Genomic DNA, 20,978 nt, shown 5'->3' on the forward strand with positions numbered 1-20,978 from the left:
CAGCATAGATTGAAGCTTGAAGTGACAGGGGAAGAGTGGGGGGGAGTGTGAGTTCATTCCACCCTCCCTGAGCAAAATAATAAGCATGCAGTTTTACCAGTATGACTGCGTCTATGCTAGGGTCTTTTATCAGAACATTGCTGTGTCCACCAGCAATCACACCTCTTCACACCACTGATCAACGTTGCTAGGTCAGCTGAAGTTTGTAGTGTTGACATTGCTGGACAGAAGGTGGAATCCTAGTCTGGACAAGGCAGTCTTCACATTAGCAAGTCGAGGTAAACACTAAGTGGGAGCCTAAGGGTTTACATGACCTGCTAACATACGTTATAGCTACAAACTGCCTTGTCTTCACCAGGAGGTTGCTTCATTTTGGCTAACACAAGTTAAAAACGTACCTTTTTTCCTAGTGAAGACTTGATTTATTTTCTGTCTTTTGAGTGAAAGTGAAGTGAACAGGATGGGGATCAGTTGCCCTGGAGAGAGAACAGTGGCCCCGTGTGTACCCTCTGTTCCAGTTACACTAACTATGAAGGCAGCAGTGTTACCTCATGTCGAGAGTCACCCAGTTAGAACTAAACAATGACTCTTTTGGGGGGAGAAGGGGTTTGAGGGGAGAGCATGGCATGGAGGGATGTAACCTAGGAAGGAGTTTGGGGGGCAGAAGGGAGGGGGTGACATGGAGAAGGGGGAATACGTCCTGCAAAATGAATTGGAGGATAATTTTATCCCTAGTGATTGTTTGGAAGAGGAAGGAAAAGACTCTGAATTAATATAGTGGATTGTGTAGGCTAGGAAAGGAAATGAGGAAGGGAGGGCAGGATGGGCTTTGTGTTTCTCATTAATACTAGTGCAGCTGTCCTGCTGGCAATAGCCAAGCTTTTGTTGATAAGAGGAGACTCAGGCTCTGTCCTGATGTGTGCTAGAGGTTAGGGCCTGGCAGAATGAAACAGACAGAATGTTAGCAACAGTTTGTTCTTCTTCGAGTGCTTGTTCATGTCTGTTCCATGTAGGTGTGTGGGCGCCCACATGTACGGTAGCCGAAGATTTTTCCCTTAGCAGTATCCATAGGGCCGGCTCTGGTGCCCCCTGGAGCCCCGCGCTCATGTGCCAGTATATGGGGCGCCACTGGCCCCGAACCCTCTCAGTTCCTTCTGACCACCAGTGACGATGGCTGGAACACTGCTTGCTCTTGCAAGTGCCCTTAGCTTCTCAGACCATGAGATTTGTTTACTATAAATAGTTCCTTAGTGTTAAGTGCTAAGTGTTTGAGCGTTCGTTAGTTAGAGTCCCAGGGAGTGGGGCATGCCCCACTCCCTGGGGTTTAAGCCGTGTGCCACCTGCTCGAAACCGATGCCAGTTGGGGAGCCACACAAGCTCTCTCAGGTGCCTGGGTGAGGCACATGTAAAGGGAAGGTGCCAAATCTGTAAAAAATTTTAAGCCCCGTACCCAAAGAATAGGGACATACACCTGAAGGCATTTCTAATGGAAACTGCCCTGTGCCTGGCGTTGGAACCATACAACTTGGCGCGCAGCACATCTGCATCAGTGCGGAGCGCATCATCGGCACCGGGACGGTCCCAGCACCAATCCACCTCGCCGGCCAGAAAGCAGCACAAGAAGATGTGTCCAGTTAGGAGCGGCTCTCCAACTCTGAGTGAAGCAATTGATCCAAGACCTGCGCAGGGCCACTCACCACCTCCAAAGCTGTCCTCCGGTGTGGGTTTGCCACCCAGCGTATCCAGCCCCAATGCTCACCACCGACTCCAGGGAGCGATCGGGACTCTATGCACTTCTTAGTGCCATCAATGCTTGAGGCCTTCCAGGCTGCAAAGGACCTAATGGCGCTTCCCGGGCCACCTGCAGCCAGAGACTTATATAAGGTTCTTGCGGACCCATCAGAGTGGCCCGCTCCATGGGAAAGCCTGTGCTGAGAGCACCCCCGCTGTCACCAGCGCAGTTCCACTTGCCATGTTGCCACTCACCTCTTGGTTTAAGTCAGCCACGTTTGCGGAGCCGCTCGCCTGCAAGTCAAAGATTGCTGGCACGATGCTTGTCAATGTCCTGGCACTGGTCAATATCCCGGCGCCGATTGATGTCCCAGCATCACTCATCATCAAGGCACTGGTCACCATCCTGGCGCTGGTCACCGTCCCGGTACCACTCATCATTGAGGCACCGGTCACCATCCTGGCACCGGTCGACCTCCCAGTACTGTTCGAGGTCCAGACATCACCGATTGTGATCTTGTTCACAGCACCGTGGGCGATTGCCTTCTCCAGACATGTGCACTTAGTCATCGGCTCTGGCACACTCTCGAGACCGTGGACAGAGAGGAGTACTTGGGATCAGGGAGTGACTGGGGCTCCTACCACCACCAGCATCGGTGCCCTGACTATGGGCCAGTTTTCTCTGCGGGCCCATGGCCACGTGCCCAGTGACCCCAGCAGTGGTAGATCTGGAATCCGTGGGGGCTTCCCACGGTACCCAGGGCCCAGTCGTACCAGGCACTCTCGTTGGGGTCTGAGGCCCAAAGCAGAGCAGGGGCCCAGCAGGCACCGGTAATAGAACTGCATCAAGAAGAGGGCACTGAGACCTCAGCTGCCTCAGAGCAAACGGCTCCTGAGCCTGAGGAGGAGCCATCTGTGCAGCCTGTTGCCACATCCTCTTCCTCGTCCCTGGACAGTGTGGTGGCGGGGACTGCCGTGTATCCCTTGATGATTTCCAAGCCCATCAGGAGCTGCTCAAGCAAGTAGCCTCCAATTTGGGACTCAAAATTGAAGAGTTTAAGCAGTAGTCGGATGATTTCCTTGAAATTCTAGGTGCCTCTGCTCCTTCAAAGGTGGCCCGTCCTCCTTGGCCCAACAGCTGCTCCAGTGGGCAGAGGCAGGCGTTTTGAGAGTGCCCCCGAGGGCAACACACCAGATTTGTCTCTGGATCCAACCCCTGCTTTGTTTTTGGATCGGCTAGCCAGCTTCCTACCATCATTGGCGCCATATCACATTGGAACATTGGGTGCTCAACACCATCGAGTCCAGTTACACCCTTCAGTTTTCCTGTACCCCACCCTCCTTTCCCATCCCTTTCAGGGACCCTTCTCATGAGCAGCTCCCTATCCAGAAGGTAGAATCTCCACTATGGCTGGGGGTCGTGGAGGAGTTTCCTCTGCATATGAGACGGAAGGGCTTCTATTCCCAGTACTTCCTAATACCAAAAGCCAAGGGGGGGCCTAACACCCATTCTCGATCTGTCTCTCCTCCACAAGTATCTCAAGAAGTTGAAGTTTCCGCATGGTCTCCCTAGCCTCCATCATCCCCTTTTTGGATCCAGGAGACTGGTATGCCACCCTCGACTTGAATGACGCCTACTTCCACAGTTCCATTTTCCATGGCCATAGGCACTTCCTTCGCTTCATAGTAAGCGAGTGCCACTTCCAGTTTATGGTGCTTCCCTTCAGTTTTGCGACAGTGCCAAAGACCTTCACAAAATGCAAAGACGTCGAGGGGTGCAAATTTACCCATCTCGATGACTGAGTCAAAGAGGCAGCTCCTGGGAACAGGCCCACAGCAGTCTCAAGCTGGTACAAAACACTTGTCAGAACCGGGGGCTGATCATAAATGAGCAGAAATCTGCCCTAGTTCCAGTGCGGTCAATAGAGTTTATAAGAGGGGTCCTGGACTCTACCCTAGTCAGAGTTTTCCTGCCAGAGTCCCGTTTTTGGACCATGTCATAGCTCATTGGTCGGGTAAGGGCATATTTCCTCACCACGGCTCAAGTTTGCCTCAAACTATTGGGCCATATGGTAGCGTGTACATACATGGTCAGACACGTGAGACTTCGCCTTCGACCGCTGTAGGCCTGGCTGGTGACAGTCTACAAACCCATCAGACACAGGCTAGTTCATCTGGTGACGATCCCATCACAGGTCCTGGCATCCCTCATCTGGTGGACAAACCCTGGCTATATGCTGGATGGAATTCCCTTCATGACTTTGCCTCCTTTGGCGACCCTGATTTTTGATGCCTCTGATCAAGGTTGGGGAGCTCACCAAGGTAGCTTCAGTATGCAAGGCCTCAGGTCGCAAAGCAATTGTCACCAGCACATAAACGTCAAAGAGCTCAAGGCCATATGTCTAGCCTGCCAGGTTTTACTTCCATACCTACAGGGCAAGGTTGTTCGCATTCTTATGGACAATGCCACAGCGATGGTCTCCATCAACAAACAAAGTGGCGCTCGCTCATCATCCTTATGTCAGGAGGCTATCCAGTTTTGGGATCTTTGTGTCCCCACAACGTCCTCCCAGTAGCTTCACACCTCCCAGGAGTCAACAACTCATTAGTAGATCTCCTCAGCAGGTCCTTCCCATCTCACCACAAGTGGTCCCTTCACCTGGAAGTGTCCGATATGATTTTCTAAAGGTGGGGGTGTCCCCAGATAGATCTGTTTGCGTCCAAGCTGAACAAGAAGTGCTGGGAGTTCTGCTCAATCCAAGGGTCCGAGGAGGGTTCCCTGTCTGATGCCTTTCTTCTCCAGTGGTCAGAAGGGGTCCTGTATTCCTTTCTGTTGATACCACTGGTACACAACATTCTCCTGCAGAGAGAGACAAAGCAAAGGTCCTCATGATAGCTCTGGCATGGCTGGGCCAACACTAGTTCGGCATGCTCCTGGACCTGTCTGTGACAACCCTATTGACGCTGTCTCTTTGACTGGACTTGCTCTCTCAGAATCAGGGCACCCTTCTGCACCCCAATCTGATATCCCTTCATCTAATAGCATGGCTGCTGAGTGGCTGAATGCCGACAAGCGGGCCTGTTTGGCGCAGGTTCAGCAAATCCTGTTGGGTAGCGGGAAGCCTTCCACTAGAGCATCTTACCTAGCCAAATGAACGTGTTTCACCTGCTGGATTTCAGAGAAAGGAATCTCGCCCTCCAAGTCCCCGATTCAAACTATTCTGGATTACTTGCTCCACCTTAAGCAGCAAAGCCTAGCCCTTTCATCGATTAAAGTGCATCTAGCGGCCATCTCGGCTTTCCACCCGCCAAGTAGGGTAAATCAGTATTTTCTCATGAAATGACAATCTGGTTCTTGAAGGGCCCGGAGAGGCTCTTTCCTCAGGTGCCTCAGTGGGATTTAAATCTAGCCCTCTTGCAACTCATGCCTCCCTCTTGCCTCCCTTAGAGCTGATGGCATCCTACTCCTTGCTTCTATTTGCATGGAAGGTTGCCTTTCTGGTTGCAGTCCCCTTGACCTTAAGAGATCAGAGCCCTAACTTCGGAACCTCCGTACGTGGTATTCTACAAAGACAAGGTCCAGCTGCGTCCTCACCCGGCGTTTCTACCAAAGGTGGTGTCACAGTTTCACTGCAACCAAGACATATTCTTACCTGTTTTCTTCCCGAAACTTCACAAGTCCAACGAGGAATGCAGGCTACAGTCTCTGGACGTTAGGTGGGTCTTAGCCTTTTATATTGAAAGGACCAGACCCTTTCGTAGAACCACTCAGCTCTTTGTGGCTATAGCAGATAGAATGAAGGGCCTACTGGTTTCCTCCCAGAGATTTCCTCTTAGATAACAGTGTGCATTAGGTTTTGTTATGTACAGGCGGGTGTATTGCCACCAGCCATAGTCACCGCTCATTCCACCAGAGCGCAGGCTTCCTCAGCAGCATTCCTTGCACATATTCCAATTCAAGATATCCGCAGAGCCGCTACTCAGTTCTCAGTCCATACCTTTACATCCCACTATGCTATCGCTCAGCAAGCCCAGGACAACGCCAGCTTCGGCAAAGCAGTATTGCAAGCCACATGAAAGTGAACTCCAAACCCACCACCAAGGGGTACTGCTTGTGAGTCACCTACATGGAATGGACATGAGCAAGCACTTGAAGAAAAAATGGTTGCTTACCTTTCCTAACTGTTGTTCTTCAAGATGAGTTGCTCACGTCCATTCCACAACCCGCCCTCCATCCCCACTGTCAGAGTAGATGGCAAGAAGAACTGAGAGGGCACAGGGCCGGAGGCACCCCACATACCGGCACATGAGTGCGGGGCTCCAGGAAGCACCATAGCAAGCCCTACGGATACTGCTAAGGAAAAAATCTCTGGCTACCATTCACATGGGCACGCACACACCTACATGGAATGGACTTGAGCAACACATCTCGAAGAACAGCGGTTACAAAAGGTAAGCCACCATTTTTTCCAATGCACCATGGCCTTAATTTGTGATGCCATGACAAGCAGCAGCTATACCAAGTCTCCAAACTCTTGTGTTCCCTTTGCTTCTCGCTCTAGCACTGCCCATCACATCTGTTTTCAGTCAGGACACAGTTCTCCCCATCTCTTTCCCACTCTAATCAAGTTTTTCTTGATGTCCAGAGTGACATTTTATGTGGTCCTGTTGGAAAAAAGAGGAAATTGGCTTAACATTGCAGGAGGTTTCTTCTTACCATCTGGAATCCAAGGCACAGCAATACAATTTCTCCTTCACCAGTGTTCTCTACAGGCGAATTTACAGATTTGGCACTTAAGATGAAAAGTGTATGCTAAAAGGAGCAAAAAATTTTTGCAGATATCTCTGTAATAGACCTTCTCCAGGGAGGGGCTGAATGGATTCTGTACATTGTGCAATGTAGACACTGTACACAGCGTGCGCACAAATATATGAACATCCATGTATGAACAGAGACCTTTTTATGTACACATGTGCATAGCCCTCACATATGTATGCTTCCACTTGCAAGTGTTCACTGCTATATGCAGTCAACAGTCACACATATATTCTTGAATATATATTGACTGACACCATCTTGCTGTGTGTCTTACTTACCATAAGCTTCTGTCAGTTTCTAATATGAGAAGAAACAATGGCAAAATAACCCCTATATTTCTGAATCTAGTCACTCTTTCCTCAGATGAAGATGGGCTTAAACTTTTGAGAGTGGCTATGAATTAAATGACAGAGAAACAGATGATTTGTTTACAGTTTTCCTGACAAATAGTCTACCTGTAGTTTGAATTAATTTTAATCTTTCCTATCTGCTTCCTGCAAAATGCTATCATTTCACAGCTAGCTAGTACTGGCAACCCCCATGTTGTTTGGGGATCAAAATGCCCTGTCTTGGATGGATATTACTGAGAGATACCTGAGTGTTCTCTGGGTTTTTAATACTTCAGCAACACTTGTGAGGCTTGTATTGCCAATGAAGTCTCTGTGAATTGGATACTTCTGCTGCATGGCGGAGTTGCATCCCTGGCCCAACTCTCAGGGACAGCTCCCTCCCTGCCTAAACATTTGTAAGGTGTCTATCACTGTAGGCACAGTCCCTATTAATTAATTTGTTCTGGTACCACCCACAACATACTAGGTTCAGCATAAATCTGATGGAAAGAACAGTCCCAAGAAGTTCATAATTTTAAAAGACCAACAAACTGACACAGACTGTGGAAAGGGACACAACAAACAAGGAAAGTGGTCATGGTGGTGACTTTCTTTATAGACTGTCCTCAATTCCTTGACCATTATGAATCAGCTAATTTCTTGTGGGCGTTGTGATGGAAGCTGTTCTTCAGGGGAGATTTAAATGCAGAGAAAGCAATGAGGGAGGAGGATGTTCCATGCAGATGGGGCAATGTGGAAGAAAGAACAGAGTCGGTTATGGGAGAAGTGGAGAAATAGGACAGCAAGGCTAGTATCACTGATGGAGGGGAGGAGTTGGAGGCAGTGATGTGAAGAGGCATGGGAGATGAGTAGAAAGAGGTAGCGTTATGTCGAGGGTGCTGCCTAGTGATTAGAACAGGGAAATTTTTTTGATTCTAGCTCTGCTGCTGGTTTGATATTGGATATGTGGCTTTTAGTCTCTCTGTGACCCAGTTCCTGCATCTGTAAAATGTGGATAGTGCTGCCCTGTGTCACAGGGCTGTGAGTGTTAATCAGTTAAAGTTTGTAAAGTGCTCGGAGGCCCTTGGATGGTAGGTGCTAGACAAGAACAAACTATTATTATTAGTACAGCAGCACATCTCTGGCAAGGACACCTCTCTCTTTGGGGTGCATCTCCCCCTTCGTATGCTGCAGTACAGGAGCACATTCAGCATGGAGAACCCTCTCCTCAGGATTCCTTTAGAACCTGCAGTGATCAGATTCCTTTGGAATGGCCAGGCCATGTTTGATTGGGGATGGCCAGTTTCTTTATGCATTTTTCTCACCATTGCAGATTTCTGATTCTTCCATTAATCTTAACTTTTCAGAGTGCAAACTGCTGCCAGGGTCCTGGAAATGTAAATGCTCACCTCTGCACCCAAAATGTAGTGTGATCTCTTTATGAAATATTTAATGTCACATATTGGTAGCCAGGGGCCAACGCAACGAGAAAATAGATTTGTGTGAAGAAAAGATACCAGCTGAGAACGGGTTAATAACTAGCTTGCACACTCTCCTCCTCCTTCCTTATTTTTCCTTCCCTCCCCCTTCTCTCTGTCTTTAAAGCCTTGACCACAGAATGAAAGGAGGCGGGGGATGGGCTTAGAGTTTGGCTCATGTCCTGCACAACTTTTTCCTTGTCATACCAGGAAAGGCCCCAGCCGAAAGTGAGGGGTGGCTCTGGAGAGGTTGCAGCTCTTGAGCAGAGATCACAGGGCAGCAGCATAAAGAGAGCACTCTGTGCTTGTCACCAAGGGAATGAAACCTCCTGACTCCCCCCCCCTCCCCCCCCCCCGGGCTGATTTCTTTCCTCTCTTTGTGTTTGTTGAAACTCCTCCCCATGGTGTCAGGTTTTCCTGAAGGAAGCTCTTGAACAGAACCTGGAGAAGGATCGGGAAGAGGAGTTGAGGAAAGCGGCTATAGTCATCCAAGCCCACGTCTTGGGCTACATGGCAAGGTCAGTGTTCTGGGCTGTCTTTGCGTTTTCTCCACCTGTCTGCTTGCAGTCTCCCCCATCCTCTCCTCTACTCTAGGGTATTCTTATCAGCACTTCCACTCTTCTGTTCCCCCCACCCTCCAAATCCATGGGCTAGCCTCAAAATCTGTGTTTCTGCTGAAATCCTTGTCTGTGCTGTAGTCATTTCTTTGACCACTGCAGCCTCCTCTACCCCCTGCTTCTTACACCCTCCTCTGCCCCCACCCCCATCCCCTAGTGTGTTAAACATGCCGCTGCAATGACCCCATCTCTCCACTGACTCTCTGCCTCTTCAGACTCCTCATCCTCACCTTCAAAGGTCTCCAGAACTCTGCCCCCTCTACCTCTTGGCTCTCAGCTCCCACTCCTCCACCCTTACCCTACCAGCTTCACCTAATGCTCCCTTCATCTCTCTTCTTCCCCTCTCCCAACTCTGTCTTTAGTAGCACTGTCCCCAAGGCCTGGAGCAGCTTCCCTTCTCCTATTTTCCCAGGGGCCTCCCTCTCCTTCTTTAAGTCACTCTTAAGAACTTACTACTTTGGGCTAGCCTTTCACCACTGATCTCCGCTCAGCTGCTCCCTTTTGCCACTACTGCTCCTAATCATAGTAGTGTTAAAGAAAAGCTATTACAGAAGAGCCATCCCCTCTCCTGCCCCTTGAAGTTAATGTAACAGCTGACTCTAATGATTGTAGCACATGCTGCTTGCCAAAATAAAGCAAAATGCTGTCTCTGTGCCTTCCCCTCTCCCCTTGTCTGGGTGCCTTTACTTGCTGTGCAGTCTGTGTAAATTAGAATGTAAGTTCCTCATGGCAGGGACATTTAAATAATAATAATTAATAATCAGAAACCTCCAGATATTTTGGGGGAGGAGGGGAGTTATCACATTGTAAAACATAATTTCTAGGCAGCATTGCTAAGGGAAAACTGCAGTGTCTCTTCTGTGACTTTCCTGGAAAGGAAAGTACCCAGCTAGTGGACTGGGAGATTGGGATGCACACTGTTCATCTAAGTTTAGTCTTCAAATCAAGCAGTGCTGCTATGGTCAAAAGGAAAAATCCTTATACAGCGACTGGTGGCAAATAAGGCATTGCAGAGGGAGGTAAAGAAGCAGAAAACAGGGAAGATGAAGGTTGGAGAAAGTGAAGTTAGAAAACCTTTTTTGTGATAATTTCAGTGTTGCACTGCATCAACATTAGAGAGGCTCCAATAGAAAGGAATTAGTATGGGACAAGTCCAGAAAAGGTTTTGAGTGAGTAAGGCAAAACTAGAGTGTGCTGCCATGTAGCACTTAGAGCTTATCAGTCACCAAGAGTATGTAAATTAAGCAGAGTAAGCTTGCCATGAAGAGTTAGATGTTCTAGGATTTTACTGTCATCTTTATCCAGATCTTCAGGGACTGGTTCTGAGAATTGGGGAAAGAGGCCTAAGGGATGAAAGGTTACATGGTTGGCTATACACTCTGCTTTACTTTCCCAGAAGCTCAGGGTGTCTGAATGGTCACTAAAGTGAAATATCTGAATCAGAAAATAAACCAAAGTGAAAATGCCCCGTTTGTTTAGCAGACCTGCTCCCTGTGGGACTCCTAGTCACAGCTGCTGACTCCACCAACTAAAATAAGTTTTTACTTTTCTTAGCCCTGCAGGACCTGTGGAGAACTGGTGCTGTAAACTGGGCTGTGTCCCTGTTAGCCTCACAGGACCTGCATGGGTTTGGGGGAGGGAGCCACACTCCGTCCCCATGTGGCTTCTCTGACTCTTGGAGGGGGAGCCAAGCTTTAGCCCAGTACCTTGCAGCATCAACAGAATAGGTAACTAAATTCCAGATGCCAAATCAGGGCCCCTGTCCCCTCTGTGTTTTATATATGAGTAAGGGTGAAGTGCAGGATCACTGTATTTCACGGCCCTCCTGCATTGGCTGCAAAAGTTGGCTTTACCTAGGGTTACCATATTTAAAAAAAACAAAAAGAGGACACTCCACGGGGCTCCACCCCTGCCCCAACTCCGCCCCTTCCCTGCCCCACCCAACTCCACCCCTTCCCCAAAGTCTCCGCCCCCTCCCCTGAACGCTCCGCCCCCTGCTCCTCCCCCTCCCCTGATTTGCGGGAAGCCTGAAACAGGCAGGCAGCAGGTAAGCTGGAGCTGGGGCGCGTGAGGAGGCATGGCCCAGTCCAGCCCCCCCGGCCGAGCGGCTCTGGCCCCAGCATCTCCAGCCCGGCTCGGGCCCTGGGGCGCCGGCCCCGGTTCCGGCCGAGTGGCTCCAGCCTGCCCCGGCGGCTCTGGCCTGGCCCGGCTCGGGCCCCGGTTCCGGGCGAGCGGCTCCGGCCTGGCCCTGGCCAAGCGCTGGCCCCAGCAGCTCCGGCTCCGGCCCCAGCGGCTCCAGCCCGGATCCCAGCCCCACGACCCCTCCCTAGTTTCCCAGACATGCCCGGCTTTTTGGAATTTCCTCCCGGACAAGGATTTGAGGACCAAAAATCCAGACGTATGGTAACCCTACTTTACCTTGGGAAGTGGAGGAAAGTGAGCAGAAGGCTCCAGACGGGATTACATTCTATTGCCTGTGTATATCTGAGGTCAGGTTAGATTATCATAATGGTCCCTTCTGGCCTTAACCTCTGACAGCAGAGCTCATAGATATTATCAGGAAGAGCACCATGGAGCTGAGTAGGGCTTTAGCATGGTACTCTCAGTGGAGCTTTTGCCAAATGTCTTTTGTAAAAGTCTGTGCCTTTTGTCTTTGTCCACCTTAGAGGAGGCTGAGTATGCAGCTGGCCACCTTCTGTATGAGGAGAGGCACTCGGGAGAGAAGTGAGGGGAAGAGACGGCCCCCGACCAGTTTATTTAAACCGGCTTCTGTCGCCCTTTCTCCTTCCTCCCCTCTCTGTAGCCTGCACCCAGCTGCTGCTGCTGCTGGCAGAGTCGTCCCTTGGGTACGGCGAATCAGGGGGACTGCTCCAGGCCCCGCGCTTTGCGAGGGCCAGCTTTTCGTGAGGAGGTGGGCGGGGAGGTGAGGCAGGGGGGCGAGCAAGGTGAGGAGGCGAAAAGGGAGGTGGGCGGGGGGGAGCAAGGAGTAGTCCCCCCTACCAGAACCTCCCCCTCCTCCCAGTGCCTCCTGCCCACCAGCAGGCCCCACCATCAGCGCCTCCCTTTCCCTCTCAGTGCCTGCTGCCTGCCGCGGATCACATGTTTCACAGCATCAGGAGACACTGGGGGGGAGAGGAGCGAGGGTGCAGGGTGCTTGGGGGAGGAGGCGGAACTGGACGGGGGAGGGGCAGGAAGAGGTGGGGCGGGGGCAAAGCAGGAGTGGGAAGAAGCAGGGCAGGGGTGGGGCCTTGGGGGAAGGGATGGAGGGGCAGTGGGGCCAGGGGGAGCACCTCCCGGCAATTAGAAACTCAGTGCTTATGTCCTGTGTCGTCCCCCCGTTTCTCCCCCACCCCCCACGGGACGGCCTTGGCTGCTGGAGCCCTGGTTTCATTGTTGTTAATGTTGCACAGTCTCAGATGCTTATGCTGGCCCTAGGGGATCATTCTCGGGTTGTGTTTGAAATTTCAAGGTGGTTCAGTGACCAGCGAAGTGGATGCTAGGGGTGTTTTCCTCTATAAAGATTCCAGGGAGTCTGTGCGAAGGGCATACAAGTGCGCTAGGCTGGTAGCTTCCCAGAGATGTGCATGTAAGATTTGAGGCGCATGAAACTTCCTTTCTAGTGGGTGACAATCTGTCCTTCATCCCCTGGGGATCTCATGCTCATTTTCCCTTTCAACAAAGGCAGACATATTAAAGCAGCTCAGGAAGGGTCACTTTGGAGACAGGAATAAGGTGGCAGATGCAGGAAAGAGGGCAGCAAGGAAAAGAATCTTCGCGTGGTGGAAAGGGAGGGAGAGACTTGTGCCCCCTATGGGTACTGGAATGCTCACATCATTTGTTCAGCACTTTGGTACCCTGGGGAGCCATTCCTTAGAAACACGAGAGACATGACTGTCATAGAAGTGGTCAGTGATTCATGGCCCTTTAACTGTTTGGTTTTGTTTGTAGGAAGAAGTATCGAAAGGCCCTAGTCAGTATTGTGACAATCCAGAAGAACTATCGAGCGCACTTCTGGAAGAAAGCCCTCCTGCGACTGAAGGCGTCGGCTGTTGTCCTGCAGAAGCATTGGCGTGGCCAGCTGGCTCGCAGCCTCTATCGGCACCTACTGCAGCAGGAACAGAGACAGAAACAGGAAGTGGAGGAGAGGAGAAGGCAAGAAGAGGAAGAGCAGATCAGAAGGGAGGAAGAGGAAAGACAATGGCAAGAAGAGGAGGCGCTTAGGAGGAAACAGGAGGAGGAAGAAGAGAAGAAAAGGTACTGGATTATTTTTCACAGCTTTAGTTACATGGCTGGCCCCTAGTAGTGAATCTGCCAAGGTGTATGACTAGGTCTGAGGCCCTGGCATGACAACAGTGCCTTCAGGCCATAAGGAAGCAGTCACGTGAGACATCATTGCAGTAATTTGGATACATGCACAAGTCTCCTTAGGACAGGATTTACTCCTGGGAGCATTCTACACCAAAAAATTAAAAATTCTGTGCATAATCTTTTAAAATTCTACTAATTTTCTTTGTCAAAATAACACTACATAATCACTCCAGTTGCAATTAATTTGGTAATTTATTTCAAAATAACTGTCAGCAAGTATGTCTGTAATAATACGGACACACACAAAAGTTCACCCAGGAGTAGAGTTTAAAAAACCCCAATGACAACCTGGTTCCTCTTTCTGTGCCCCCTTCCCCCCCCTCTCTCCCCGAGCTCAGCTGAGGGAACAGATACCCACAAACCCTCCTCCCCAGAGCCCACCTGCAGCCCCCCCAGTCCCATACACCCGCCCCCCCCCAACCCCCTCCCCCCAGCCCGGCTGTGGGCCCCCCCCCCTGTCCAGATGCCCGTCTCCAACCTCCCCTCCCTCCCCAGAGCCCAGGGATCCAGAGGGCGAAACAGCCTGATGCTCGGTCCCAGGCTTACGTGGCGTTTCCTGTGTGCTGCCCTCTCTTCCCTCAGAGCATGCTGGGAACTGCAGCTGCCAGGAACCCTCTAGCTCCCTGTCCCTCTCCCCAGCAGTGTCTTCTATGTGCAAGCTGGGTTCTGCCGAGTCCAGTGGCCCCTAGTGGTAGCTTGCAGCCCATTTCTGTGGAGGAAAGGAAATTCTGCATGCACAAGATTAATTTCTGCAAAATTCTGCATTGCGCAGTGGTGCAGAATTCCCCCAGAAGTAAGGATTGGAGTGGGGTCAGGTGGCTCAGAGTAGAAAAGCTGGGTAGGTATGGGCTATCCCGCATTCATTTGGAGAGTTAATTTACTGATTCCCCTCCCCCAGTGCCCTTCAACATTGTTCCTCTTTGTTAATATGAGGAGTGGATTTTAGTCACTGGGTCAGGAATAAATATTTTCCTCCTACCTTCCCAATATTTTGTGACCTCTGAAACATCTAAGATCAGCCAGTGTCTGAGATAGGGTACCAGCCTTTATCAGTCATTGGTCTGTCCAGTGTGACCAGTTATTCAGTGAGATGGATGATTGATCTCTGTTCTGGTATTGCAGTTCTTATGATCTTATCTGCTTGCAGTTCCTTTGGATAGTTTGAAATGCTTCTGAGCTGTGCTTTTTTAGCACCACTGCCCTTGCTCTATCACTCATCCCAAGAAAGTGTATACTGGAAGTGCCTGGAAATAAGAGCAAATGTGCAGGAAGGGAGCAATCTGTGAATAACAAGAGGCACACCTCTCCAATGTCCCTCCTTTCAAGGGATGTCACTCATTTTAGTTCCACAGTTACCTATCTTCTACACAAATTTGGTGTCCACTCACTTTTATTGTTGACATCTGCTTACACTGGTAATACAGAATCATAACACTGAAGTCATAGAAATATTTACACTAAGGGAATGAATCCCACACCATTTTAGGCTTCCTGCATGAATAATTGTTTTGTCCCCCTCACTTTGGGTCTTTGCCACATATGGTGTCCTGCAATTGGGCTTTGGCAGGTTGAGAGGCATGTGAAGGGGTCACATAAAAATCAGTAGGGAAACTTGTTGCATGGAAAAGGAATCGCCTACCACCCAGTAGACACAGCAAGAGGAGATATCTATTGGATCTAAGTCTGGGTCCTTACATTTCCTGAGGTCATTGCTCAGCTATTGAATTTAAGATCTTAACTGGCAGCTCCTGCAAACTGAGGCCCCATTTGACTGATACACTAGTACAGTAACTCCTCACTTAAAGTCGTCCCAGTTAACTTGTTACGTTGCTGATCAATTAGAGAACATGCTCGTTTAAAGTTGCGTAATGTTCTCTTATAATGTTGTTTGGCCACCGCCTGCTTTGTTCACTGCTTGCAGAAAGATCAGCTTGTTGGAGCTAGCTGGTGGGGGCTTGGAACCAGGGTAGACCGACAGCCCCCCTATCACCTCCCCGCTCCCCTAAGTTCCCTGTGCGGCAGCCGCCCAGCAGGCTATCAAGTGCTGGCAGTTCAGTTGTCCCTCCCCCCACTGCCCTGTGCTGCTCCTGCCCTCTGCCTTGGAGCTGCTCCTGGGAGCCTCCTGCTTGCTGTGCAGGGGGGTGGGGAAAGAGGGGTGCTAATATCAGGGTGCCCCCTCCCTCCCCTGCTCCTTTACCCCATTTCCATGGGTGGAAGGGGACACGACAGGGCTCAGGACAGAGAGAGCTTGCTGCCAGCAGCTGCTGTCTCAACTTGCTGATATACTTTAAAAGGCAATATACTTAGAGTGGGGTCAGCGTACTTAAAGGTGGAATGTGCATAACTAACACACACACACACACACACACACACACACACACACACACACACACACTCTCTCTCTCTCTCTCTCTCTCTCTCTCTCTCTCTCTCTCTGCATCTGTCTCTCTGCCGTGCGGCTACATGAACAACCTGTTAACCCTTGAGGGCTCAGCCAAGGGCGAGTTCATCATTTAGCAGTACGGCATTCCCTGGGAAATATCCCACCCTCTTCCACCCTCTGACTTCACCACCCCAACCAAGCTTCACAATCATCATTGCTGTGTACAATATTAAATTGTTTGTTTAAAACTTATACTGTGTATGTGTGTGTGTGTGTATATGTGTGTGTGTGTGTGTATATGTGTGTGTGTGTGTGTGTGTATATGTGTCTGGTGAAAAAAATTTCCCTGGAACCTAAGCCCCCCATTTACATTAATTCTTATGGGGAAATTGGATTCACTTCACATTATTTCACTTAAAGTCGCATTTTTCAGGAACATAACTACGACGTTAAGTGAGGAGTTCCTGTACTCCACAATAGCCCAGTCACCAGTGCTAAGCCTGCCCAGTGAGGTCTCGACATATTTAAGATGCTAATGCTTGGTTTACGGAATCACTTTTCTGTCAAATGCTGCCTGTGTGGTCTCTGATTAGAGGGACTTTTCTAACTAAGCATATTCACCCCTGCATGGTATTGATCAGGAGGAGCCATCTAGCTAATATCCTTCCTGCCTGTGGTAGGAGAAGTCTTCTAGCTAATGTCTCTCCTGGATGGCGAAAGCCAGTGGAAAGGTGTTGAGACCATTATAGTGGGTTGTCAGTGCCTCCCCGAGGGTTGGCAAACTGCTGATTTCTCTTTTTAAAAGGCCTTTGCTCACTCTCTAATTATCACTCTGTTTTGAATTTTCCTTTTCAACACCTTGGCACTTCGCAATTGCCAGGAGAGACTTAAAGCCGGCTTTCCATGCGATCCACAACCTCGGCAGTCATGAGATAGTCACTTGGCATCCTGAATGACAGCCAAGGCTGTCATTGTAAATCAGATGAGGACATCCTCTCATGCTGGGTGGAACATTATCACAGCTCCCTGTACCACCCTCCAGCAGCCACTTGCTGAGAACTGGATGATTTGGCAGCCACTGTGGTTTCGGACCCAGACACTTGTACTGATGCACGAATGTTGGATGAAGTGAAGCATGCCAGCTGTAAACTGAAAAACGAACGTGCGACCGGCACTGATGGCATCCCTCCAGAACTGCTAAAATGCGCTATTGATCCTATAGCGGAATCACTTCTGGCCCTCTTTTGCCTGGTGTGGAGAACTGGAACCTTGCCAGCCGCCTGGATGGACGGTATTGTGATCTCACTTTATACGGGTAAGGAACCGTGCAGCAAATGTAAGAGCTACAGGCTGATGACCTTGTTGTCTGTGCCAGGGAAGGTGATTGCGCATGTTCTGCTGGCGTGTTTGGAGCCCCTGATGCATCGGAAGCATCACCCCTAACTGTCATGTTTTTATGAGGAACAGGTCCACATTAGACACCATTTTGGCCCTCTGCTTGTTGTCGGAGATACACCACAAGTTCAAGAAGTCCCTGCACGTGGTGTATGTCAATCTTAAGGCTGTGTTTGATTCAGTTGATCAAGTCGCACTATTTAAGGCCTAAAAGGGTGTAGGTGTCCCTACCACTCTGCTGGACTTGATTAGTGAGCTGCATAATGGAACCACTGCCTCTGTACATCTGGGAAACTGGATGTCAGCAGCTTTTAAATCAGTATCTGGTGTCAGGCAGGGCTGTGTCTTAGCCCCTGCACTCTTTTGTCAGGCAATGGATTTCATAATGCAGCATTCTGTCAGGTCCATAGGCATTAAGATTGGTGATCTCTCACTCTCAGATCTTGACTGTGCTGCTGCTGATGTTCTAATACAGAGCCCCAACAGGTTTTGCGAGGCACTCCAGCAAATGGAGGCGGAATTGGCTAAGGTTGGCCTCCGTGATTTGTGGTCAAAGACAAAGCTGCAAAATCTAGACTCAGGACCATCCGTGATACCAGTCTCTTTGAATAATGAAACTATTGAAGCAGTCTCCAGCGTTTGCTATTTGGGTTCTATACTCACCAATTCCTCCAACTCTCACACGGAGGTTCTCCACTGGATTGACATCGAAGCATCTGCCATGGGTCGTTTCCAATCAATATGGAATCCATATCATCTCAGCACAACAACCAAGTCCAGGATCTATCTGAGCTGTATCCTCTCCGTAATGCTGTATGGTTGCGAAACATGGCCACTATGCCGCTCAGACTGGGCAAAGCTGGAGGCTTTCCGCACAAAATGCCAGCGTCGTATATTGGGCATAAAGTGGAATGACTTCATCTGTAATGCAGATGTGTACAGTCGTTCTGGTCTACAGACTACTGGGGCCATTGTCCACAGATGGCAACTTATGCTTTTCGGACATGTTGTGAGAATGCCGCAAGACATTCCGGCAAACACTGTTCTCCAGGTGGCTTGTAACATCTGGAATAAAATTCCACCAGCTGAGGGGTGGAGGCAGCCCAGAGGCAGACCCCCATTACATCGGTGCATCAAGTCTGTTCTGACATTGGACAGCCTGTCAAGCCCTTGTGGCCACACAGGTACAGACCAAATGATGGACAGAGGCTTAGCCGACCATTTGGCTAAGCATTAAGAAGGGAATATTGTTGGGAAGGTGGTGGCATGACCTCTCCAATATTATCTATGTTTCTCAGGTCTTTTTGATCCCAGCTGGTTCTCTTCTGTCAGCCTGAGGGTGGAGTGTGTGTATGACTGAGGCCTGGTCTACACTGGGCGGCGGGAATCGATCTAAGTTACACAACTTCAGCTACACGAATAATGTAGCTAAAGTCAATGTACTTAAATCTACTTTCCGCGGTGTCTTCACTGAGGTAGGTTGACTGCTAACGTTCCCCCGTCAACTCTGCCTGCACCTCTCGCTCCAGTGGAGTACTGGAGTCAGCGGGAGAGCGCTCGGCGGTCAATTTATTGCATCTTCACTAGATGCTATAAATTGACCCTCGCAGGATCGATTGCTCCGGAGGTAGGTGTAGACATGCCCTAACACACTTCTCCTAACGATGGATGTTGTCCATGCTGATTATTTTAGACTATTAGCTGCATTCAGTACTATCACATTTGAAGAGCTGTTGATGTGCCAGTGGACTGTAGCAGGGATTCTGAGAGTTGTTTTAAATGGCTCTGCTCTTTGCCCCTTGAGACAGCCTTTGGACAACTAGCTAACTCAGCATCACCACCAGGGTGCTCTCAAGTGAGCTCCCAGATGGTTCTGATTCGTTAGTCTTCCTACTCAGTTATATCTCAACTGCTTAACACTTTCCATTATACAGATTTTGACTTTTTTTTTTAAAGAACGTTAAGTTCTTTGAGTAATGGTTCCTATGTGTATTCCATAGGTGGGTGCGCATGCACACCATGCGCCTGAGTCTGGAAGTTTTTCTTAGCAATGTCCGTTGACCCACATGTTTGTTATGTGTCACCTCGTGTTCCCTGTCGAGGATATAATAGATAGCGTGGTTTGACACCTCTCCAGGTCCCTCTTACCGCCATGTGGCCTGAGTCAGAAACCCCTGTTCCTTTGCTCTCTTAGGGCTCGTCTAAGCTAGAAATGCTACAGCGGTACAGCTGCACTGATGCTCTCTTATCGGCTTAATAATTCCACCTCCGTGAGACGTAGAAGCTATGTCAGCAGGAGAAGCGGCACACACCGGCCTTGTGCACCTACACCTAAATGGGTGGAGAGACAATACTTTGTGCCAACTAGGGGGGCAGATTTCCTGTTCACCCACCCGCCCCCAGGCTCCCTTGTTGCCCATTCCACAGCCCACTTGGACAAGGCAGCAGCCTCAAATATCCACTCCTCTGGACAAGATGGCTAAGCGGCTAGACTTGCTGGGAAGATTGATTCCTCTGCAGGACTGTAGTTCCACATTGCAAATTATCAGTCTCTGCTAGCAAGTACGACTTTAATAACTATGGTAGGCTAGCAGAGTTCACAGACAAGCTCCATCCAATTCCATGCGCTGGTAGCAAAAAGAGACTGATCATCAGGGTGGCTGGCCCTCCGGGCAGCAGTGGATACAGCTGACACATCCTCTCGATCTCTAGCCACCAGACTAGTTATGTGAAGAGACTCGGGGCTACAATCTTTCTGTTTCCCTAGGGGTCCGAAATGCGATCGAGGACCTATTTTTTGATGAGAATAATCTCTTCAACAAAAAGATGAACGAATCCTTGCACTTTTTCAAGAATTCCAGATCGATGCTACAAGCCCTTGGCATATATATTCTGGCCCCTAGACTCAGGCAGCAGAAACAACCCTTCCACTCGCGACCGTGCACACCCTACCCTGCCTACTATCAACAAGAGCCCCCACACCACCAACAACAGTCTGAGACCTTACTTTCCTGTCTCTGCCACAACCACCTCCTTGAACCTCTCCCAACCAACGGCCAAAGGACAGTTATGACGCAAACCTCCCTCAGTGCCGCGTGTGCAGAGGCGGATTAAGATTTATTGGGGCCCTAGGCACAAAGAACTTTTCGGCCCCCCCACACCGCCCTCGCCATGGGCCCTCCCACCCCCTGCTCCTCCTCTCTCCATTCCCCTTTCCTTCCCCCCCACCCTCCCTTCCTTACCCACTGCATCTCTCTCCCATTCACCCCTTCCCCTCCCCCAAGTGCCTCTTCCCGCCACCCCACCCCCTTTCCCCACTGCTTCTTCCCTCCCCGCTCAACCCTCTTCCCCATTGCTTCTTCCTCACACCCCTTCCTCCATTCCCCTCCCTCCAGTCCCTCATTCCCCTTTTTTCCTCATTCCCCTTCTCTTCCCCCTTCCCCATTGCCTCTTCCCCCCACCCTACTTTTCTCATCTCCCCTTCCTCATTCCCCTTCTTTCCCCCATTCCCCTTCCTCATTCCCCTTCTTTCCCCCCATTCCCCTCCCCCCACTCCCTCATTCCTCTTCTCTTCCCCCCCCCCCTCCCTTCCCCACTGCCTCTTCCCCCCCCCCCCACTGAGTTACTCAGCGCTGGCAGAAATGAGAGGGGGCAATGGTATGTGATCCCACATGCATCCCCCACACTTTGCCCCTGTTTCGGGGGGGCTTTGCCCTCCCCAAACTACATCCATCTCCTCCCCGTCTCCCGACACTGCAACCTCCACCTCCCCTGAGCAGGGCTCCCTCTGCCCAGAACGGGCCTCATCTGCCCAGTGGGGGCTGGGAGCTGCAGCCACACACACAGCCTGCCGGCATA

The 20,978-nt window shown here is 50.2% G+C and overlaps 1 protein-coding gene across 1 annotated transcript in view; it reads left to right on the forward strand.

The window, feature by feature from the left end:
• Nucleotides 1–20,978, forward strand: part of LOC117884761 (unconventional myosin-X-like) — a 257,754-nt gene that overhangs the window by 149,217 nt on the left and 87,559 nt on the right. The window contains exons 22-23 of the mRNA XM_034785520.1: nucleotides 8,769–8,875; nucleotides 12,923–13,228. Of these exons, the coding sequence (XP_034641411.1) occupies nucleotides 8,769–8,875; nucleotides 12,923–13,228 (413 nt within the window). The remainder of the gene's footprint in view (nucleotides 1–8,768; nucleotides 8,876–12,922; nucleotides 13,229–20,978) is intronic.

Source organism: Trachemys scripta, chromosome 11, assembly GCF_013100865.1.
Source record: "Trachemys scripta elegans isolate TJP31775 chromosome 11, CAS_Tse_1.0, whole genome shotgun sequence".
Lineage (NCBI taxonomy): Eukaryota > Metazoa > Chordata > Testudines > Emydidae > Trachemys > Trachemys scripta.